This window comes from Selaginella moellendorffii, unplaced genomic scaffold (genome assembly GCF_000143415.4).
Source record: "Selaginella moellendorffii unplaced genomic scaffold, v1.0 SELMOscaffold_51, whole genome shotgun sequence".
Lineage (NCBI taxonomy): Eukaryota > Viridiplantae > Streptophyta > Lycopodiopsida > Selaginellales > Selaginellaceae > Selaginella > Selaginella moellendorffii.
In genome coordinates this window covers 861683-883149 of record NW_003314312.1, presented here as the reverse complement: position 1 = coordinate 883149, position 21467 = coordinate 861683, and the positions used below count along the sequence as shown (strand labels likewise).

At 46.7% G+C, this 21467-nt stretch overlaps 7 protein-coding genes across 11 annotated transcripts; 3 read left to right on the top strand and 4 right to left on the bottom strand.

Annotated features, from left to right (window-relative positions):
• Positions 1-23: 23 nt before the first annotated feature.
• On the bottom strand, positions 24-1656 carry LOC9634835 (UDP-sulfoquinovose synthase, chloroplastic). The gene is made up of 2 exons (XM_024686827.1): positions 584-1656; positions 24-529 (listed from the first exon to the last, which is right to left on the bottom strand). Exons 1-2 carry the CDS (start codon positions 1604-1606, stop codon positions 119-121), a joined length of 1434 nt encoding a protein of 477 aa, XP_024542595.1. The 5' UTR covers positions 1607-1656; the 3' UTR covers positions 24-118.
• A 50-nt stretch (positions 1657-1706) lies between these two features.
• Positions 1707-5299, top strand: LOC9634213 (sphingoid long-chain bases kinase 1). 4 transcript variants are annotated; one of them, XM_024686824.1, is made up of 11 exons: positions 1707-1859; positions 1964-2040; positions 2093-2508; positions 2573-2923; positions 2984-3077; positions 3139-3176; positions 3241-3387; positions 3458-3557; positions 3613-4526; positions 4599-4784; positions 4900-5299. In XM_024686824.1, the coding sequence occupies exons 3-10, from the start codon at positions 2140-2142 to the stop codon at positions 4746-4748; spliced, it is 2163 nt and encodes a 720-aa protein (XP_024542592.1). In that variant the 5' UTR covers positions 1707-1859; positions 1964-2040; positions 2093-2139; the 3' UTR covers positions 4749-4784; positions 4900-5299. The 4 variants fall into 4 exon arrangements, with proteins under 4 accessions (XP_024542592.1, XP_024542593.1, XP_024542590.1 ...); XM_024686825.1 differs by having other exon boundaries at positions 4903-5014; XM_024686822.1 differs by having other exon boundaries at positions 1708-1859; positions 4599-4918.
• Positions 5011-6867, top strand: LOC112350530 (pentatricopeptide repeat-containing protein At4g02750-like). Its single transcript, XM_024686865.1, has one exon. The coding sequence runs from the start codon at positions 5011-5013 to the stop codon at positions 6865-6867; it is 1857 nt and encodes a 618-aa protein (XP_024542633.1).
• Positions 6868-7227: 360 nt separating this feature from the next.
• On the bottom strand, positions 7228-7670 carry LOC9634212 (antimicrobial peptide 1). The gene has a single exon (XM_002981824.2). The coding sequence runs from the start codon at positions 7608-7610 to the stop codon at positions 7305-7307; it is 306 nt and encodes a 101-aa protein (XP_002981870.2). The 5' UTR covers positions 7611-7670; the 3' UTR covers positions 7228-7304.
• Positions 7671-7728: 58 nt separating this feature from the next.
• LOC112350529 (pentatricopeptide repeat-containing protein At4g02750-like) lies at positions 7729-9909 on the bottom strand. Its single transcript, XM_024686864.1, has one exon. The coding sequence runs from the start codon at positions 9907-9909 to the stop codon at positions 7729-7731; it is 2181 nt and encodes a 726-aa protein (XP_024542632.1).
• Positions 9910-9969: 60 nt separating this feature from the next.
• On the bottom strand, positions 9970-14440 carry LOC9634834 (nardilysin-like). Of its 2 annotated transcripts, XM_024686897.1 has the most exons (21): positions 14368-14440; positions 14262-14305; positions 13788-14184; positions 13655-13730; positions 13550-13596; positions 13379-13491; positions 13256-13329; positions 13095-13190; positions 12923-13042; positions 12626-12859; positions 12419-12567; positions 12213-12369; positions 12004-12159; positions 11593-11951; positions 11377-11526; positions 11140-11322; positions 10880-11083; positions 10719-10825; positions 10510-10663; positions 10336-10457; positions 9970-10273 (listed from the first exon to the last, which is right to left on the bottom strand). In XM_024686897.1, exons 2-21 carry the CDS (start codon positions 14291-14293, stop codon positions 10015-10017), a joined length of 3189 nt encoding a protein of 1062 aa, XP_024542665.1. In that variant the 5' UTR covers positions 14294-14305; positions 14368-14440; the 3' UTR covers positions 9970-10014. The 2 variants fall into 2 exon arrangements, with proteins under 2 accessions (XP_024542665.1, XP_002981869.2); XM_002981823.2 differs by lacking the exon at positions 14262-14305 and having other exon boundaries at positions 14368-14434.
• Positions 14441-14477: 37 nt separating this feature from the next.
• Positions 14478-19503, top strand: LOC9634833 (piriformospora indica-insensitive protein 2). The gene is made up of 12 exons (XM_024686898.1): positions 14478-15216; positions 15282-15381; positions 15425-15496; positions 15552-15785; positions 15856-16156; positions 16235-16730; positions 16782-17050; positions 17123-17278; positions 17331-17365; positions 17422-17555; positions 17629-17761; positions 17813-19503. Exon 12 carries the CDS (start codon positions 17910-17912, stop codon positions 19446-19448), a length of 1539 nt encoding a protein of 512 aa, XP_024542666.1. The 5' UTR covers positions 14478-15216; positions 15282-15381; positions 15425-15496; positions 15552-15785; positions 15856-16156; positions 16235-16730; positions 16782-17050; positions 17123-17278; positions 17331-17365; positions 17422-17555; positions 17629-17761; positions 17813-17909; the 3' UTR covers positions 19449-19503.
• The last annotated feature ends 1964 nt before the right edge of the window (positions 19504-21467 follow it).

Here is a 21467-nt window from a genome sequence, read left to right as displayed (position 1 = left end):
GCTATGGCGCGCGGGAAGAGCTCTTTGCAAAATATTTTAGAATATTTATTAGCATATTCGCAAACAACGAATATTCGGGGCATACTTTCCGAAGTTAAAAGAAGAACAAAAAGGATCATCAAGGCTGCTTGGAGACTAGCGTTCTGGGCGTGACTCCAATCTTCTTCCAGGAGACGTCGGGCATGATCAAAGACGTGTTGATGCGAGCAGCGTATTTGATCGCCACATTGAGGAGCGAATCGAGAAGCCCCTCGGAGAGGAAATGCGGCTCCAGGCCCAGCTCCATCAGCTTGGTGTGCTTGGCGTTATAGTAGTGTTCTTCCGCTTCTACTCGAGGATTTGGAACGCTCTGCGTCTTCACCTCAATCCCCAGCTTCTCGCCGGCCTTTGTGACGAGCTTGGCAAGCTCGTTCACGGAAAACTGCTCAGTGAACTGATTGAAAACTCGAAACTCACCCAGTTTTGCTGGGTTGGCGATGGCGAGCTCCACACACCGGACTGTATCCCTGATATCCAGGTACCCTCGAGTCTAGATCAGAAAAGAGTTAGCCTTCCATCGAACAGAAAACTCGAGAGTTCTTGCCTGTCCTCCTTTCCCATAAACTGTCAATGGATGCCCGATGGCTGCCTGGACGCAAAACCTGTTTAGAGCAGTGCCAAAGATGCCGTCGTAGTCGAGCCTGTTGATCAGAGCTTCGTCTTCCTGCGTCTCTGGAGTGAAGGTTCCATAGACTACTCCTTGGTTTAGATCTGTGGCTCTCACTCCCCAAGCTTTGCAAGTAAAAGCAATGTTGTGGGAGTCGTGAACCTTGCTGAGATGATAGAACGAGCTTGCCTGCTTGGGATATGGTAGAGTGTCGGTCCTTCCATTGTGCGTGATGGTGATAAATCCCTCCTCGATATCGATGTTTGGAGTTCCATACTCTCCCATCGTTCCCAACTTCACTAGGTGACACTCCGGAGAAAATTCTTTAATCGCGAACAGGACGTTGATCGTTCCAACGATGTTGTTGTGTTGCGTGTACACCGCTCGAGAACGATCGATCATGGAATACGGTGCCGATCTTTGCTCGCCAAAGTGTACCACTGCATTGGGCTCGAAAGACTTGAAGCAGCTCTCCAGGAACTGGAACTCGCAGATATCACCGACAAAGAGATCAATCGTCTTGCCGGATTTCTCTTTCCACTTTTTTAGTCTCTCCTGGATCGAAGCTATGGGCGTGAGAGTGTAAGTGCCGAGCTGCTCGTCAAAGAGCCTCCTCACAAGGCTGTCCACGATTGCAACCTCGTAGCCCTGCTTGGAAAGATGCAATGCTGTCGCCCAGCCGCAGTAGCCATCGCCCCCAATCACCATGACTTTGCGACAATCTGGACTTACCGCCGCTGGCGGATCGCGATTCCTGGCCTCCTTCACTGCCGTAGCCCTGATTGGGAGAAATCTCTTCCCTGTGCGCGCTGAGAGTGCTCCATTCCGTGGAGTTCTTGATCCCAGCAACGACGGAGCCGCATTTCGGGTGAAATCGGCAAACCCTAGCGCGGGCGTCTTCCCGGATGCAAACCTAGGGGCCGTGGCAGCGAAGGCGCAGCTGCCGATCATCGAATCCATCTCTCGCTAGAAAACCCTAAACCTGGCCCGAAATATTCTCTACTTCAAATTCGCATATACCCCGAGAGCGTAATTTTAGGGCCACAATTTATTCCAGGTTTGAGATCCGCATCTCGTAAAAAAGTATCTAGTAGAATATGCTCCACCTTCTAGGGCATTTGCTGATGTCACAGACCATGCCCAGCAGCGGGTCAGGCAAGGAAGAGGAGGAGGAGCGAAGAACACTGTAGCAGCGCGACGGCGGCGCCAACAGGTAAGCTCACGATCCAAACAGTGTGATTTGGGGATTAGATCGTAGGCGCTGTACGAAATTCCGAGAAGATCATCGTGCTCACGGCACTCTCTCTCGTCCTCTAGCTGGAATGCAGCTCTTCCTCACTGTAGCCAGGCGCATTCTCTCTCCTCCAGATCCTTGATTGTCGCGCATTTCCTAGGTCTTTTCCCCCTTCTCTCTCGCGCCGCTAATTCGGCCCTCTAAATTTCCAGGGGATGGTACTACGATCGGCGCTGTGAGCCGTGGGAATTGGGCAGAGATGCGGGGCTCGATCAATCCTCTACGCGTTCTAGCGAAGAAGACGGAGAATTCTCAGCCGGGCGACCAGGAGGCGCCGCCGCAGGCTTTGCCCCCTCCACCATCGTCCAAGAAGAGCAAATGGGGGCTCTCTGGAAGTGCCAGGCGCTCGAAGAAAGCCGAGAGAGAGGTACCTGGCGACCACAAAATAAATATCAAGGATGAGGACTTGGATTTGCTGGGGGAGATTGTCATGACGGGTATGGTGGCTCCTCCAGGCACTGGCACGCAAGATAACATAAACATGGCTACTGTGGAGGTCCACGCCAAGCTCACTACCAAGGCACTCATCTGGGGTCTTCACTGTTTGAGGCTCGAAGACGTTGTCGCTGTAAGTTCTTTCTTCTTTCTTCTTTCCTTTCTTCGCTTGGTTGCTCATTCGTGTAACTTGCCAGGTTTCTTACAGCGACGGAAGTCGACGCTTTACAATCCACTCGTATCAAGTCACGAAAGAGAAATGGATCTCGAGCTCGCGGAGGTCTCGGAAAGATCTACATTTCCTAGCTCCTGATGCCGAAGAGGTTTTGCAGTGGGTCTCTGCCTTCGCCGACCAAGGTTGCCACATCAACTTTTTGAGGCACCCGCTCGCATCCTCGAAGAAGAAGAGCACTGTTGTCGATGCGGGATCCTCTCCGTCCCCCTCGATCAGGTGCCGGTCCCGTCCTACGGTGCTTGTCATTCTGAATCCTCGCTCCGGTCGTGGTCGTGCTCGCAAGGTGTTCAGTAAGGCGGAGCCAGTCCTGAAGGCAAGTACTTTGAGCATTCACTTTGCATTTACTCACGGACACAGTGCATCTTTCTTACAGCTGGCTGGTTTTAGACTTACAATTGTCGAGACCACGGATGCCCGTCACGCTCAAACACTGGCATCTACTGTCGATCTCTCTACTTGTCCAGATGGTAAGTCACGCGTTTTCTAGCGTACCATTTGTTCACTTTGCAACTGACTTGTGTCTTTTAGGAATTATTTGTGTTGGTGGCGACGGGATTGTGAACGAGGTAATTCACTCATCGGGAAACACGGTCTTAAAGACGTCGTTGCTTGCTTTCTGTTTTTGTGTAGGTGCTGAACGGCTTACTTAGCAGAGATAATCCACACAGAGCATCGGAGGTTCCCATTGGCATTATCCCGGCCGGCTCTGATAACTCGTTGGTATGGACCGTCTTAGGTATTCGCGATCCCGTCTCCGCTGCTGTTGCAATCGTGAAGGTAGTATTCTTTTGTTCTGCTATTTTGGAGTCAAGGCTAGACTTTCTCATTTTCGTCTTTTGAGTTTTAGGGAGGCATGGTGGGTATGGATGTTCTTGGCGTGGAATGGACTAAAACTGGTGCTGTTCATCTTGGCTTTACAATTGCATATTATGGATTTATGAGTGATGGTGGGTATCTCATTTTCCTTTTGCTACCACAGGATTTGATTTAAGTGAATTGCAGTCTTGGAGCTTTCTGGTAAATACCAGAAAAGGTTTGGACCATTGCGGTACTTCGTAGCAGGTGCTCTGAAGCTACTCCGTTTGCCGCAGTACAAGTGTGAAATAGATTTCGTCCCAGTCGACACCAAGAAAGACGAAGCCAGCGGCCCGAACGTTCGTCTGGAAGTCGACAGACATGGAGACCTCGAGGCAGGGACCATCGAGGCCATCTTTTCAAGAAGCACTTCGACGGAGAATGATCACGATGCTACAAACGAGCCATCCGACTACGTCAGAGGCCTCGACGGGAAGACAAAGAAGCAACTCTCGACTCGAGCTTCCTTTCCCGGTTGCTGCACCGAGGAGGCTCTTTCCGTCCACCACGGAACAACTAGTCCGTCTCCGAGGCCACGGACGAGGTCCAAGTCGAGGTCCGAGAAAAGCTGGTCGGGGCTGAGCGTGGACGGCGAGTCGGCCAGAGTTTCGCGTGCCAACTCTGTGATCTCTTCCAACGGGGAAGCAGAAAACGTGTCGTCGGCACCGAAGTGGGACAGTCCGGCACCGAAGTGGGACAGTCCAGCACCGAAGTGGGACAGTGCAGCACCGAAATGGGACAGCAGTCCGGGACCGAAATGGGACAGTCCTGTCGACTCCAGATTCAGCTCCGAGTCGGATAGCTTCCCACCGTCCAGTGACAGCGTGGTGCCAAAGTGGGAGCACAGGCAGGGATATTTTCTGGGAATTATGCTGTGCAACCATCAGTGCAAGACGGTGCAGTGCCTACCATCTCAAGTTCTTGCTCCCGGGGCGGAGCACGACGACGGGAACCTCGACTTGATCATCGTGCGAGCAGTGGGCCGGTTGCAACTCCTGCGTTTCTTCTGGTCGATGCAGTTCAACCGTCACTTGAAACTACCATTCGTCGAGTACATCAAGGTAAGCTCGCTCGCTCCGGCATCAAAATCTTTTTTTGCTTTCGCTACTTCGCTAATACTTCGCAACAAACAGGTGCGCCAAGCTATACTAAAAACCGCAGGAAATGATCTTCAAGGTTGTGGGATCGATGGCGAGCTCCTGGAGCTAAACAGTCCGATATCAGCAGCGTTGCTACCGTATCAATGCCGCCTTATCGGTCGTGCGAGACCCCGCCAGCAGTGAAAGAAGATCGAGAGCACGCAGCGGTTTTCCTCTCCTGTAAGTATTGTCTCTAGCTTTTTGGTTTTCTTCTCGCGCTTATCTTTGATAGAGCTATGATGCTTCTTCTCGTTTTCTTCTTGAGATTTTGATAAGACCCTACACATTTTGATAGAAGCTGGCTGTTCTTGATATCCGCCGGTGTGGTAGCGTGGAAGAAGCTCGCGCGATCTTCGACCATCTTCTCTCCAGCAAGGGAAGTTTGGATCAGTCGGCATGGGTGTCGATGCTTTCGTTCTACGCTCGCAATGGCCGCGTCACCGAGGCCAGAGAGCTTTTCGATCGAATGCCCGCCAGGAATGTGAGCTCCTGCAATGCCATGCTCGCTGCCTACGCTCACAAGAAAATGGTGTCGCAAGCTCGCAAGTTCTTCCTCGAGGAATTTGCGGAGACCAACGTTGTTTCATGGAACACAATGCTGGGGCTTTATGCCCGCGCTGGGCATCTCCAAAATGGCAAGAAAATGTTCGATTCAATGCTCGAAAGGGATTTAGTGTCGTGGAACACGATCGTTACTGCATATGCCCAGAGTGGTCATGTTGTAGAATCGAAGAAGCTCTTTGATTCTATGCCTGCATGGGACATTTTCTCGTGGAACGCCCTTATAGTCGTTTATGGGCAGTCAAAGGAGTTTAGAAAGGTGGCGGATAGCTGTGCTGCCATGCCCGAATGGAATGCTTCATCGTGGTTAAGAATGTTAACAGCGTATGCCGCAAGTGGGCATTTTGAAGATGCAAAACGAGTTTTTGATTCTATGCCTGAGAAATCTCTGGCGGCTTACACGATTATGCTAGATGTTTACGCTTCCAGCGGTGAGATCGACAAAGCTTTCTACCTGTTTAATTCCATTGAGGAGAAAGACACGGTTTCTTGGAACGCTATGCTTACAGCATTTGTCCAAAGCGGTGATTTTGCGAAGGCGAAGGCTCTTTATGATTTCATGCCTGAGCACAGCCTTGTCTCGTGTGCTGGAATGTTACATGCGTTTGCGAGCAGTGGAAAAGTTGACGAGGCAAAATCCTTGTTTGATAAGATGCCACAGCAAAGCATTGTTTCGTGGACGGCCATGGTGGCGGCCTACGCTCAAAACGGGCAAATCCCCAAAGCAAAAGCCTTGTTTGACAAGATGCCGGTTTGGGATGCCGTAGCTTGGAACATCATGCTTGATGGATATGCACGAGTCGATAATACAAACGAGGCAAAGAAACTTTTTGACGAGATGAAAGAAACAAATCTGGTGTCCAGCAACACGATGCTCACGGCGTACGCTCGGAGTGGCCGAGTCGAGGAATGCAAGAGCTTGTTTGACGTGATGATCAAGAGAAACTTGGTTTCATGGAACGCCATGCTCGGTGCTTACGCCCAAAACGGGCTTGTCGATGACTCAAAATTGCTCTTTGATGAAATGCCAGCTTGGGACATGGTTTCGTTGAACACTCTCTTGTCCGGCTATGCCGAGAATGGGCCTCTTACCGATGCCAAAGATTTCTTCTTCCGGATGATCCAAAAGGACGTTGTCTCCTGGAATGTGATGCTGTGGGCCTTCGCAAGGAATGGGCTTTTGGACGGGGCCTTGAAAGTGTTGTTGGACGAGATGCCGGAGACAAATGTGGTGTCTTGGAATTCGATGCTTGCAACTCTCTCCCAGCGAGGAGGCCTGGGGAACGTCGTCAAGCTCTTCCAGAGAATGGAGATGGCGGGCATGGAACCAAACGAGACCACTTTCCTGTGCATTGTGCTGGGATGCAACTACGCCGGAAGTGTTTTGGTGGCCCGGGACTTGGTTTGGTCGCTGAGGGGGGACTTCGGCATGAAACCATCCAAGGTTATCTATGGCTGCTTGGCCGACGTTTTCGCTCGATCTGGCGATGTAAGCAACGCACAGGAGCTTGTCAAGAGCATGCCGTTTGTGAACGACGTCATCAACTGGCAGAGCTTGCTCAGTTTCAGCCAGATGAGTCCGAAAGGAGCACCTCTCATGGCAAAGTTGGCTCTTGAGTCAGATCCAAACCATCCGGCACCTTATGTAATGCTTGCAAACATTGTCTCGCACTCAAAACCTTTTATGAACCAAATTATTTAGAAAACCAGTGATAATATTTAATTTCAACAAAATTCAACACTATCAGGATTTAATTCATGAGAGAAACAACCTCTAAAAGCCCAATTTTGCCTACCTTTCCAGCGTTGCAAATTGTGCAGCACCATGAAAAACAAGAATTTCATAGTCTTCAATAAAATTAATTTCACCTAAATGTAAATGAGGTAGGAACATAGTACGTTTATACCATTATCAAACATTTTCTTGTAAAATGTTCTGGCACACAATACGTGAATTCTTTATATTTAGGGATACACAGATAAATCTAAAGAATTTCATGATATTTAAATAAATTAAAACCAAGCCGTTGGAAGTAATTACTCTTCCATGAGCAACCTTGGACTAAAGAGCTGCAATGTAGTATTACATGGAAGATTTTTCTCTTTTATTTGGCAATTTGATTTGAGCCATGGAGCCCTTTAGCACTGGATGAAGATGCTTCTCCATCCAAAGCCCGAGCAGTCCTGCACAGAGCTACTAAACCGTGTGTGTGCCACACCTCGGCAGTTTGCCGTGTTGTAGGCCGCAGCAGTCTGGCCCTGGTACGCAAAGCTGTAGCCGCCGTGCTGCGAGGCTCCAACATTGTTGCATCCACAAGCGCGGTAGCGCTCCAGCCGATTGTTACACCCAGGCCCTGCCCAAGCATCGAAGAAGCTTGCATTGGCCGTGATCATCGATCCCACAACAGCGATTGCGACAAGAATGAGCACCATTTTTCCTGCCATTGTCACACAAACACAAAGCTATCCTATGATCGTCAATCAAATGAAAACTCTTTCAAGGAAATATAATGAACATCTAAGAGCAGACAACAGTGAGTCAATAAGGATCTAAGTATATTCCTTAGTTTTGAATGGTTCTAGAATACAAATTTGCTAATAATACATACGGCGCGGAGGCTTTCGAATTTAAATCCAGAGCTCTTTTGGCTGCTTGATCGGAATCACTCACACCAGTGGCAAAGTCACGGCTTCGTGTAGCCCGAAGCAAGCACTGCCAGTCCATTGCTTGAGGCATGAAAGGCATGGTGTTGAGAAGCTCATGAGCGTCCTCCAAGTATGCTGCCCGGCACAAGATATCCACGATGCAAGTGTAGAGCTCCTTGGATGGTTTCATGGAGTGGTCCGAGACGAGCGAAGCAAAGCAAGATCTGGCGGCGCCTACATCCCCCGTGTGGCTGCATCCCAAAAGTATACACCGGAAGGAAATCTCGTCCGGTTCCATGCCTTCGATCTTCACGAGCTGGAAAACTTCGAGTGCGTCTATCGAAGAGTTTGCTCGATCGAGAAGACCCTCTTGGCCGTCGAGCATTACGTTCCAAGTGGCCGAGTCTCGCTGTGGCATCGAGTGATGGAGCAATTCAGCTTCTAGGAGAAGACCATCTTGAGCATGCGCTGCGAGCATCGCGGTCCAGGAGACGAGATTCCTATCCGGCATTTGATCGAACAAGTTCTTCGCGTGATCCAAGTGACCAGCTTCGGCATAGGCCTCGAGCAAAGCGTTCCACGCAACTTGGTCCCTTTCTGGCATGCTATCAAACACGAACTTTGCCTCCTCCAGGTGACCGTCTCGAGCGTAGGCGACGAGCATGGCCGTCCAAGTCACGACGTTCCACTCGGGCATTTCGAAGAACAAGCTCCGAGCTTGCTGGAGCTGCCTGTTTTGAGCGTACGCTGCCACCATGCTCGTCCACGACACGACGTTTCTCTCCTTCATCACTTCAAACAGGCACTGCGACTCCTCCAAATGCCCGGCCTGAGCATACAAGCCGAGCATCACATTCCAGGAGACGATATCACTGTCCGGCATCGCATCAAAAACCAGTTTTGCGTCCTCCACTCGAGCTTTCGCGGCGTAAGCGATGAGCATTCCATTCCAGGCCACTAGATTGTGCTCCATCATGCCATCAAAGACGCTCTTTGCCTCTTGCACACGCCCGGCCTGGCCGTAAGCTGCCAGGAGAATGTTCCCGGACACCATGTCGTGCTTTGGCATTGCATGGAAGAAAATCCTCGCAGCTTGCGCCACGTGACCGTTCTGTGCGTACGCTGTGAGCATCCCATTCCACGAAACCATGTCTCTCTCGGGAAGCACCTCAAAAATCCTCCTCGCGTCTTCGAGCCGACCGTGTTGAGCGTAAGCTGTGATCATCGTGTTGAAGGAGGCAGTGTTTCTCTCCGGCATTCTGTCGAAGAGCTCCACTGCCTCGGTGATGTTCCCGGACACTGCTCCCAGAACTGCGTTCCAGGATATCAAGTCGGTCTCTGGCATTCTTGCAAGCACTCTCTTTGCTTCGCCCGCTCGAGAGGACTGCGAGAGAGCCCCCAGCACTGTGTTCCAAGAAACGACGTTGGTCTCTGGCATCTCGCGGAAAAACTCCATTGCCTGGTCGATATGCCGCTTTTGAGAATAGGCAGTCAGCATGCTCGTCCATGACAAGACGTTCCTCGCCGGCATTGAATCAAACACCTCTTTCGCTTCTCTCACGAAACCATTCCGAGCGAATGCCGAGTGGAGAGCGTTGCAGGAGACCAAGTTGGTCTCTGGCATCTTCTCAAAGAGGATCTTTGCCTCAAGAACATACCCGTTCTGGGCATTTGCAGTCACCATAGTCGTCCACGAGACGACGTTCCAAACAGGCATCTCGGAGAAAACAACTTTTGCTTCCTCGAGACGACCATTCTGGGCATAGGCTGCCAGCATCGCGTTCCACGCAGCGATGTTTCTCTCGGGCATGGCGTCAAAGACGCTCCTTGCGAGGGTGAGATGCCCGTTTTGGGCATAGGCCGTGAGCATCATGACCCAAGAGTAGTCATCTCTTCTAGCGATGGAGTCGAAGATGGAGCGGGCGTGGTGGACGCTGCCGAGCTTGGCGTACATCTGGAGGAGAGTGTTGCGAGTGTAGGTGGCGTCTCCATTTGGTCCAGAGAGAATTGACGAGCTGACGCCGTGAGCCTGGTGGAGTGTCTTGCAGCTCTGGACGAGATCCAACTCTGCCGGTGACAAAACGCTCGTCGTGGCCATACTGCCATCGAAGCTCGATCTCCTCCAAGAACTCTATGACCGTCTTTACGAGAGCTTTCCTTTGGAAAAACTGGTTTTGCAATTGAGAATTTTCCAGTACCTGGATCATGGAAATGGAGGATATAACTCCGCCTTGTTCTTAAACTCGTCTATATCCTCGATCAGCCTGTAAGGTGTCCTCTTGTTCCTCTTGTTCTTGTTCTTCTGCATCTCGTCCTTGAACTGACACCCCCAGACGTGGATGCACAAGCTTCGCCGCATGGATCCGCCAGCTCTTATGTGCTGCTTGTACCACTCCACCACGTCCTCTTTCTTGATGTCCTTGAGGGCCACTGCCTCTTTCTCATGAGCATCAAACAAGTACCTAGAAGACGATCTCAACTTGTGTAAGCAACCAGTTGGAAACAATGAGACTATTATCTATACCTTTGGTCCAGTACGTGCCCCCAGTGGCGGTCAGTTTCGTCACTCAAGCACTTGTCTTTCTCCATCTTTTCTGCTATCAGGCAGTTTTTGTAGTTATCAAACACTTCCTCCGACATATCATCCTGAGCAAAGAAAGATGAGACCGCCTCTCACTCAAGAGTGAATGGTTCTTACCAGAGTCTTTTGCAGCTTATCGATGAAGTCCTCAATTCGCTTGTGGATGTGCGTGGGGCTGTACTTGGATGACATAATCCGGAAGCAAAATCCCAATACACCATAGGTGTAACGCGTTCCGCAATCAACTCTGTATCCTAGTTGTTCAATCGTCCTGCAAGTACCGGCGTCAAGAGTTCGTGCACTTCGGCGAGTCAAGAAAACCATACCTCAGCTGGTTGAAGAATGGCTCGTAAACCATATGTTCAAAAAGATCACCGAGAACGTGTTCACGGACAGACTCGGCTCCCAGATCCAATCCCATTTGAAAATACAGCTAAAACACGAATCCAACACTTTAGAAAACACCAGCCGACAAGATTTTGCGTACCTCAGCAACAGAGTTTTCTTCCAATGGGTTCACAACCGGGACATTATACGCAAAGTCGGTCTGAGAAGGGATTTTCACAATCCTTATCTTTGGCATCGTTTCTTCTAGCATTGGTACAGTCACCACCGTACTTTTCACGACATTCACAATATCAAGCGCCTCTTCTTTCGTAAGGTTGCCATGGCAAAGAGCTTCCACGTGTGCCTGATGGAAATTCATTCTAGCTATAGGATAAACTAGCATGAAAATAAAACTCTTACCTCTCTGAAAAGCTGGGGAATGAAATTACGGACATCTTCAGCGCTCAATGTTGAGAGATACGCCAGCCTTTCCTCTTCGCTCCAGCTTCCCATTCTAAGGATTTGAACTCTAAGAGCTGCTGAGTGAGTCATGGGCTTTACTCTGGCATTTCGGCAGAGTCGTTCATACTGCTCTTTGGCGACCTGAAAAACAAAAAAGCTTAGAGTTTCAAAGTTATAACGCGAATTTGTATTGACCTCGAAACGATCATTCGCGGGTACTAACGCCTTCAATAGTTGACATATTTGCTGGGCAAGGACGCCTAGCTTCTCATTGTAGCCATGCACCTTAAACTCGATATTATGTATGTTTGCCACCACTGAAGAGGACAAACCAGCGACAGTTGCCTAAAAAAACGAAAATATGGACGAGCTTGTCACAACTGGAAAAAAATAAAAAAATAAAAAACGTACCATGTATATGGTCTCGTTTAGAGCATCCTTTAGAAGCAACGTATACAAGCTTGTTAGCACCTCGGAGCGCAGACCGTCCATTCGGCAAGAGAGTTTCATAAACACATTCGCTCGAGGAGTTTGAAACGTCCGATCCAGCTTGTGCCAGACCTTCACTGACGAGTCCTCTGCGATAACAACGGGCAGCACGTTGGAGTCATCAGCGGACTTGATGCTAAAGTCACGAGATATAAACTCATTGACAGCCGGGAGGTGTAATGCATCGTTTACAGCCAGTGGATTAAGCCAACCGTTGAGTAGATCTTTCGGTGCTTCGTTCACGACGTAAGGTGTTCCAAACCAGGGCTCGAACACCACATCTAGATTCATAAATTGGTTAGCATACGCCTTAAAGAACACGAAAAAAAATACCTGGTGCGTCTTTGTTGAATGATTTCGTAACAATATCAACTCGCATCGTCATGGGGCTCAAATAGTTCAGAAGCTCTTCTGCCAGCTTGGGATCCCACTGGTCATGAGCATAATCACCATAAATAACATGGTGCTCTGGAAATAGGTGCATATTCTCTGCCCGAACAAAAACACGTTGTTATGGATGTTTCTGTTCCGCATTTGCTTACTTGCAAGAGTGGAGACGTAATCATCTGCTGGTTCTTCTTCCACAAATCTAAAATCCATGGCCGAAACTGCGTGAAGCTCTTCAAAAATCCACTCCTGAGGCTTACTATCCCGAAGCAATTTAACAAACTCGAAAAACTTTCCTACAATTTCGTGGATCTGCATTCACGCGTCATTTAACACATCCAAAGAGAATCAGATGAATTACCTTGCCCAAGCCGGAGACTGTCAAGTTAATACAGACTGAGAAAAGATAGCCAGCAGTACTCTTTTCAAAATCATCCTCGCTGACACCCGCAGCTAAATCTGTGGCCCAGCCATTTGCTTTTAGAAACTGCAGCAAGCTTCCCTTTCCCTCTGCACCGACGAAGAAAACAAATAGTAACTCTTTTGTCAATCAAAACCATGAACGTACCGTGTCCAATTAGATGAGAGAGGTAGTCATGAGGTTTCTTCAGATACTCGGTGTGCAAGCATGGCATGACCCAGCTCAATATAAGTCGATGCTGATCTTTAACTGATTCCACATGATAGATTTTCCCTGCAGGCCAAACAGGCCCATTCCAGGAAAAACGTTGCGGCTTGCTGCTGCCTTCCGGAATGTCTTCAAACAATTCTGTTACCCACTCCTTGAGTGTGGCCAAGGGTTCTGCAGGCACAAAAAGCATCAAGGACAAGTCACAAAAGGCGCAAACGTGGGCTTACCACTCACCTCCTCCAAGAACAACAAGCTTCATACGATTTGCCAGATAATGTTGCTTGTAAAATTCGATGAGCTTTTGACGAATGTCAGTACACTTTGTTATAGCTTCGCCTAAGCTTTTGGCATTTCCTGAAGCAGATCCCACCGATACACGTTATGACTTTTAAAATGTATTGAATACCCCAAGAAAAGCGGTTATAGGGATGTCGAAGATCAGCTGTGTGGCATTTCAGCTGATTCAACCGGCAGCCATCATTTTGCAAAGCCTGCACAAACTCTGGCAAAGACAACCATGTCACTTACGACGAATGCATCCTAAAGAATCCTGTAGTAATCGCATACCTGAGTCGACTGCTTGAACTTCGCGTTCAATCGAGTCCCCTTTTACCAGAGGAGAAATAAAGAATTGCGAGAATCTGAGAAGGAAAAAACGTAAGATGGTATAAAATCAAAAGTAGCTCCGACCTCTCTAAAGCGGGCTTTAGATACATGTGATTCACGTCAAAATGGTAACACGTATACTCCATCTCCGTAAACGCGTTCGAAGACCCACCGTGTTCGGCCAAAAATCCAGCGTACTGAATGAAACCATATAGTTTTACATGGCAAATAGGAAGCAGAAGACAAAGACAATACCTCGTTCTCATCTGGAAACTTTGAGCTCCCCATAAAAAGCATGTGTTCTGTCCAAAACACATTGTGTCATTACAAACCAAAAAGAAGAAGAGAAGAGAAATTCACCGAGAAAGTGCGCCAGTCCTTCAGCATCTTTGGGATCGGAAAAACTTCCCACACTCACGCACATAGCAGCAGCTGCCTACACTCGAAAACCACAAAGACTATTTCAAAGAATGGAAACAAACGAGTAACTTACCTTCTTCGCTTGAGCCATGCCACCCCGCTTTTTTCCATCTTCTGGAACCTCGTCTCGAGCCATATCCTCCTCCTCCTCTTCTTCTTCGTCATCTTCTTCGTCGTCTTCGTCGTCGTCATAGTCCGATTCTTCGCTGGAAGCCGCTAAAGGAGCTTTCTCGACGCTCGCCACCGAGTGTTTGATCTCCGAGTCGTGAATGAGGAGCGCCGACAGGCCATTCCTCAAGTGAACGATCTCGTAGTCTCGCTTGTCGGAAGGAGATTTCACCACAGCTACTTCAGACACCATCGAATTCCTCAAGCTCCTCGCGGGAGCCGCTGATACCGATGAATGCCTTGGAATCACGCTAGCACTATGGATCTTTCCACCAAACAATCGGAATGGAGGCTTACAGTGCCTGGAAGAGAGACTCCATGGTAAGAAAACCGCGACAAAGGATTGAAGAAAGCGGGCAAGAATGCAAAGAATCCACACCCTGATTTGGAGGCTCTACTGGCGCATCCCATGGACGAATCCAGCTAGAAATACAGGAGAATCAAGCACCATTCACGCAGCGCATCAGACAATCACCAAAGCTCACCTCACAATCGGTCAGAAACACAGCGCCATCGCCCCACTGCTTCTAGGGTTCCTCAAACATGAATGTATTTAAGCTATCATTTGTAAGTTCTTTTAGGGTTCTTGAGCTGTGCATTCATGTCGCCACGGCGATGGATCCAAGAATGACGAACGTAGGGTTTTGGAGGAGGGCGGCGTGGTGGGAGGTACGCTTCGCTATATGAAATTGATGCGGCATTGCTCGAGAGATTGGAAAAAGAGGGATTTTTTTTTTGATAGAACCGTTTAGAGCTTCGCTCTTAGAAAGAATGGAAGAGAGAAGAAACTAAAGCTCTATCAGCGTCGTGGATTCAACGTAGAGAACAAGGACTATGGAAAAATTTAGACCATGGTGTTGTGGATATACAAGCTGAAGGAGTCCTCTCATCTTTGCAAGTTCACAAATTCCGTGGAGAAGTTGCAAGCTTCCGGGATAACTATATATCCTTGATGCTTGCTCGGTGGCTACTCGAGGAAAGGCTAATAGACAGTGTCAGGGACGACGATAACTTACTGCCTGCTCGTTGGTGCTTATGCTCGCCCGGGAGGAGATGCGAGACTGTCATATCTGGCCGAACTCCTCTACACAGCCCAAAGGCTGAAGCTCTTGCGAGAGATGTTTCGAATGGTGTCTTGGAACTCTTAGGAAGCTGACGGCTCAAACTTTCAACAAGAGCAGGACCGGTGGCATGACGTGAACCAACTGTCGAGGAGATGCGTTCCGAGTGACTGTTTCCAAGCACAACCTTTGTGGATATATACATTCATGCACGCTTGTTCCAGTCCAGGCGATGGAATGGGACCGTCGCCAGCGGCTTACTCAGCTCAACTGGTACCGTGTTTATGCTTTTCGATTCTTTCATTCCGGTGTTCTCGAACGAGGTGATGCTCTTGCAGGGAATGTGCGAGCATGAAAAATATTGAGATACACCTGGTGATCAACGCGTTTAGTCTGGTCAGGTGGTGTTCCCGGTGTTTGAATACATCAAACGAAGCTGTACGTTTTGTTCGCTGCGACCTTTTGATGTTTTCGGTTTCAGGGATTGACAGCTGACAAGATAACTTATACAACGCTCATGAAAGCATTGATTAGGCCCGAGAAGCTCGACGAGGTCTGATATGATTTTCAAGCATCCATCGTACTGATGGTTCTGTTCTTGTGTTCAGGTCTCAAATATATTTGAAGAGATGGTTTAAGGCAGGGTGTGGCACGTCAGATGGAAAAGCAGAAGACATGCTTCGCGTTCGCAGTGCTTTCCGAGTCACTTTGTCATCAAAAGACAAACTTTTGCGGAGAGGTACTTGGCCAAATGACAAGCCCAATCCCTTTGAAGATTGCATGGCAGCAATATAAGGAGAAGAATAGCCAGCCGCAGATCACGCATAGTCTATACACTCTGGGTATGTCTTTGCATTCCTTGTGATCCTGTTTGTTCGATTCGACACCATTCTATTTTCTCTTCTCTTTCAGGGAGTTCTTGATCCTTGGATGTTCGCTACGTTCGAAGCAGAGAAATTCCTAAAGTAACATCGGTGCATTTGGATAAAAAATGGCTATGGTCCTGGCACACAACCTTAGTTTTTTCCCCGAATACATAAACAAGTGGACAGAACAGAACGGCGATGTTTGTAACCATGACATCGAGGGCGGCACTGGGCGTATATTTTAAGTATGAAATCCGAGAAAGATTGGCACGTGGGTGCACAGGATCTTCAACAATTCCAGGCAGCTCTGCTGCTCGGAGGAAGAAGAAAAATGCAAGTATGTGGTGGTGAGTGCTCTTTCTCTCTCTCTTTTGTATTTTTATCCTCTGAAATCCTGCGGGGGTACTACTTAAGTTTCTTGGCAGAGCTGAGGAGGAGGAGGACAGCCTTGGGCTTATTCTACTCCAAGTAAAAGGATGGAAAAAGCTGGGATTTTTATTTAAAGCGCACCTCTTTGGGTCGTCACCAACGCATCACCCAACTTATGACAACGCTCATGTGCTTCTGCGGATCGGTTTCTTCCGACTGGTGCCACCGGCTGGTGGTATGCATCCAGATATTACTTTGCAACTTGCACTGATGTTCTTGTTTGCTGTTGTTGGAGCGTCGTTGTTGTCACTGCCTTTCGGGTTCTTGACTTTGAACGCCTTGCTCGTTTTGGATTTGCAACGCTTGGACTGGTTTAAGTGTAATTCTTGACCACCCGCGCCAGGCACAGGTACTACAATCAAAAGCTTTGGTCTTGGAAAGACGTCGCTGCTGCTGCCGGATTGTGTGTCTGCTTTTCAGGATTTCAGCTGGAGATCTTTGCTATCAACTAATTCCTCGTGGTCCAGCGGGAGCTTCGTCCACGCTTATGAGGTAAGCACGAAATATTCGGCCTTCCTAAGTTTTGTTTGGATCTTGCAGCAGCAACAGCAGCAGCAACAAACGGCTGGCTGGCATGTTGCGATAAATGGTGGGGGCAGAAGCAATTGCCCAGGCATGGCATACGCAGGAAAGACTTGTACCAGCAGAGGGCAGGAACAGCCATTGTGTGCATGTGTGCTGTGCTGCAGCATGCGTGTGTGCCTGATTTGATCGCTACATGCTGAGTGAGACAAAGGAAGTACGACGTTTCTTCCTCAATTCTTCTCCACCAACTGGAGCTTTTAAGAATTTGGCACCCTCTGCTGCGGGTGGTAAGTCGATAAGTTCTTGAATGAGTTCATTTGAGTGTTATCCTTGACTCTGCTCCTGTTGCTACGTCACAGCTAATGCGTGGAGGAAATCGCACTGTACGTAGTACGATGCACGTAACTCATGGACCCAGCATGGAGAGGGAAAAGCAAACAAAAAGAAAAGCAAGAGAGCTAAAGAATGCGCCTGGGGGGATTGTTTAACATCCAACTTTCGAGCGGGCATGCAAGGTACCTAGTGAAATTGGAAATCTATTCTTCCTAAGAACTGTGCCTTGATCAGGGAGTTTTATAGCGGAGATAGATCCAAGGCGCGAGGTACTTAGCTCCCGGCTTTAAACCTGGCTTTGTTCTAATAGTCTACAGCATCACAGGAAAGAGAGAGAGAGAGGAAGAATGGAAGTTCCTTGCAAGTTGGTCCTTTTATGTCCGCGAAAAGAAGGGCCGCGGTGACATGAAATGTTTGCGTTCAACCCTGTTGTCAAAGGGAGACAATGCACAGAACAAGGTTATTGTTTACTCTGCCAGAAATCATAGCAAGTCACTTACGCTCGGGGATCCGGGATTACACATTGTTCCAGGACGTTGCTTTACATGAGATCTATCGCATTTACCCGATCGATAAAATATGCCTCGAGGAGCCGTGGAGTGGATTGGTAACAGGAGAAAGACGAGAAAGCAGCGAAGGGACAGGAATAAATAACTCATGCACAGGTTTGAAATCTCAATACTTGCAGCGCATTACTTTTGTTTTCCTTCTTCCAGGATCTCCATCGCCACCACCACCACTGTGCATCGTCGACGGAGACACAAAGACGAGGGAGGGCGAAGCTACTCCGTTTGATGATCGAGAAGAGCAGTGATGGCGGGCAGCAGCAGAGTTGGAGCTAGATCGGGAAGAGCAGTGATGACGAGCAGCAGCAGAGATGGAGCTAGATCACCCTCCAGGACAAGGATGATAATGGCCAGCAGAGAGAATCCAAAGCGCCACAGGCTCCATGACAACGTAGCAAAGATGGCGATGGTGGTGGTGCTGCTGCTGCTAGCTTCACTTCCCAGGACGATCTCCAGCGAAAGAATCCATGGACGAGCAGAGGAAGGGTCATCTCACATTGTCCACTCGGACTACGAGCAGCCGGACCCTTTCATGGATCCCAACGAGCTGGAATCGCTCTTCCGGGTGATGGAAGCTCTGACGATGGAGATTGAGTGGCGGCGGCACTACCCACACCCGTGTAGCAGCACTCCATGGCCGGGCATCCACTGCGAGCAGCAAGACGATGGCCTCTCTCACGTCACGCGCATCGACTTTGGATCGCTGCCCAACTCGACTTGCAAGCGCAATGCCACCATGGATCCATCGCTCCTCCAGCTCAAGTCCCTGCGCGGCCTCTTCATCCTCAATTGCTTCGTGGATTCCAAGACCACCATCGTCCCCGGGATCTCCAAGCTCGCCTCCTCGCTCCAGATGCTCAGCCTGCGAGGGAATCCATCGCTGGTGGGAGAGATCCCCAGCGAGATTGGGCGCCTCTCCAAGCTCGAGGTCCTCTCCCTCTCGCAGAATGGCCTCTCGGGGCAAATCCCCAAGGAGCTGGGCGATCTGGCCAAGGTCGAGCACATCGATCTGAGCTACAATGCCCTCTCCGGGGCGATTCCAGGGGAGCTTGGCGCGATCAAGAGCCTCAGCATCCTGGATCTTAATGGAAATCTTCTCTCCGGGCACATTCCATCCTCGATCGGGGAGGCATCCCAGCTCCAGAAGATGGATCTCAGCGGCAATCGCCTCACGGGAAGGATCCCATCCTCGCTGGGATCCTTGGCGGGCTTGAAATTCTTGGCGCTCAGTGACAACGAGCTCACGGGCGAGTTGCCCCAATCACTGGCCAATCTCGTGGGGATCGAGTACCTCATCCTCCACGGCAATCCAATGCGCGTGGAGCTCCCGGATTTTTGGAGCAAGCTCACCAATCTCTCGGAGCTCAGCCTCTCCAGCTCTGGATACTTCGGTTCCATTCCCGCGAGCTTGGGGGATTTGATCTATCTCAGCGAGCTCTCTCTCGAGGACAATCTTCTCAATGGTAGCATTCCTTCCAGCATTGCCAGGCTCTCCAACATCTATCATCTCAATCTCAGCAACAATCTTCTCTCCGGACCGGTGCCTTTCCAAAGAGATTTCCTCTACAGGCTGGGCGAGAACTTGGATCTTCGTGGGAACGTAGATCTGTGCCTCACTGTGGACGTGCCAAGGAACGTTTCCACCAAGAATTTGAGCTCGTGTAGTAGTCAGGGATCATCATTGTCTTCCAGCAGCAATAGTGGTGCTGCCAACAGCGGATTGTTGTCCAGGCAGAGATCCTTGCTGCTCTTTTTGCTGGTGCTTCTACTAGCTTTGCTTGATTAGAAGATGTGTATATGGAATCAAATTATCAACAACGTTAATTATTTCTAGCAATTGACATTAAGAAACTGTTATTTTTGGTTTGCTTAAGTAGTGGTAATATCAACAATTAAATTATAGAATATTCAAGAATACCCAGGTATATCCTATGTTGGTTTGATATATCTAGAATATTCTTAAATAGTTTAGAATATTCTACCATCGATGATTGTAATTCATTTACATTAGTCTTGTATTTATAATTTTATAAACATGTTTATAAATTATAAAATTTCTTAAACCCTTTCTAGTATGTTCATTTTTATTCTATCATCTAATTGTTGATAATCTTGTGTTTATAAATTATAAATATGCTTATAAATATAAATTTTATTTGATCAATTAGATTAATAAGTAAGAATAACACTACTATTAAGCAAACCAAGTGTTGCTACAGAAACACATAGCAATTTATTATTATTATACTCAGAGGTTTATGAATGGTGATATTCAGCATAATTGTAGGAGGAGATCAAATTATAGATTATTATTATCTATATTCTATAAATTTATTAAATATATTAAAACGTTTATAAAATAAAAATTAAGTCTTTCAATTTAAATAAAACAAAGATTATGATGTGAAGCTTTTAACGACCATAAAACATTATTAGGATATTTTGCATTATAAATTACTAAATTGCAAACATTTTGAATAGTGAACACTGATATTAAGGTACAATGAATTTCCTTACAAAAACTTTTAGTATCCCATATAATGTCTTTACCATAAACTAAAACCAAATTACCATTTAACTTTAATAACAAAAAGCAATCACTATAAATATTTCTTGATGTCTCAGATTCCCAAATTTTAAGACTTTTAGAGTATAATATAAGATTGCACTTTGAATCTAATAATAAAATAATTTTATTATTTGGTGATGTTAAAAATTGATCTTTATAAAGTTTGAACCCAGGATATAAAATGCTATTTTCAAGAGGACAAATTAAAAATAAAGTATGATATTTTTCATATTTCTGTTCAAAAAAAAGTTCAGAATTATCTCTAAGTTTATATTGTATAGAATACCTTTCTGTTTCTTTCTGAAAAAAATCAGAAAGATTTTCACAAATAAAATTAACAGTAGTACTTAAAATTCTATCAAAACCCATTATTAAATTTAAACCTTTAATAGTTTCAGTAACCTCACCATCACATTTTGGCTTAACTTTAATTATTAAATCAACAATACCCTGTGACGTACTCACTTCAGTTTGTTCACTAAATGTTTGAACAATATAATCATTTTTTGCACGATCAATTGTAAATATTAAACCATTAATAGCCTGAATAATTTTGGTGATATCATGCTGGTTTAAAATATTTAATCTTCCAAATTTTGGAGGAAAATGTCTTGGAGCAAATATTATTTTTATGTTAATAAAGAATATAGAAAACAATAAAAAATAAAAATATTTCATATCTATATTTAAAATGAAATATAGTGTTTTAAAAACATCAATATATAAGATATAACTTTATTGAGTAAAATTAAGATGACTTTCAATTCCACTTTTATTTGACTACACAATCAGCTCAAAAAAAAAAAAAAAACAAAAAAATGTAAAATAGAAATTTTTTAAATATGCATTATTGAATATATTCTAGATAATAATAAAATTAAAATTAAAAATTAAAAAAATATTTAGTAACTTTTATGTAGCTTCAATGTTTAAAAAGAAATTCTAACTGATTTCAGCTCTACAGTATCTTGACTACAATATATAGTCCCTATATTCTGAATATAAAATGCAGAATATAATATAAAAAACAATAATAATATGTATATTTATTAAACAAATTATAGATACTTTGATACTCAGTATTTTCCTCATTTAAATAATAGAAGAATTATTTATATCGATACATTTTAAAGAATTCTGATATTTATGAGCTTTTAAACGAATTCACTATTTCTTATATTATTTAATGTGCTCAAAATAAATAAAATAATATATTAATTAAATATAATCTATTAT

Bases quoted from the DNA above. Each gene is read 5' to 3' on its own strand.
- LOC9634834 (XM_024686897.1), bottom strand. From the start codon at position 14,293: ATGGGATGCGCCAGTAGAGCCTCCAAATCAGG. The intron at 14,185-14,261 runs GTGTGGATTCTT...TCTCTCTTCCAG, and splicing joins AGTAGAGCCTCCAAATCAGG to GCACTGTAAGCCTCCATTCC. The intron at 13,191-13,255 runs GTATGCGATTAC...TGTCTTTGCCAG, and splicing joins AGTTCAAGCAGTCGACTCAG to AGTTTGTGCAGGCTTTGCAA.
- LOC112350529 (XM_024686864.1), bottom strand. From the start codon at position 9,909: ATGGCCACGACGAGCGTTTTGTCACCGGCAGAGTTGGATCTCGTCCAG.
- LOC9634213 (XM_024686824.1), top strand. From the start codon at position 2,140: ATGCGGGGCTCGATCAATCCTCTACGCGTTCTAGCGAAGAAGACGGAG. The intron at 3,078-3,138 runs GTAAGTCACGCG...TGTGTCTTTTAG, and splicing joins TCTCTCTACTTGTCCAGATG to GAATTATTTGTGTTGGTGGC. The intron at 4,527-4,598 runs GTAAGCTCGCTC...CGCAACAAACAG, and splicing joins CATTCGTCGAGTACATCAAG to GTGCGCCAAGCTATACTAAA.
- LOC9634212 (XM_002981824.2), bottom strand. From the start codon at position 7,610: ATGGCAGGAAAAATGGTGCTCATTCTTGTCGCAATCGCTGTTGTGGGA.
- LOC9634833 (XM_024686898.1), top strand. From the start codon at position 17,910: ATGGCGGGCAGCAGCAGAGTTGGAGCTAGATCGGGAAGAGCAGTGATG.
- LOC9634835 (XM_024686827.1), bottom strand. From the start codon at position 1,606: ATGGATTCGATGATCGGCAGCTGCGCCTTCGCTGCCACGGCCCCTAGG. The intron at 530-583 runs GCAAGAACTCTC...TTTCTGATCTAG, and splicing joins TTTATGGGAAAGGAGGACAG to ACTCGAGGGTACCTGGATAT.
- LOC112350530 (XM_024686865.1), top strand. From the start codon at position 5,011: ATGCTTTCGTTCTACGCTCGCAATGGCCGCGTCACCGAGGCCAGAGAG.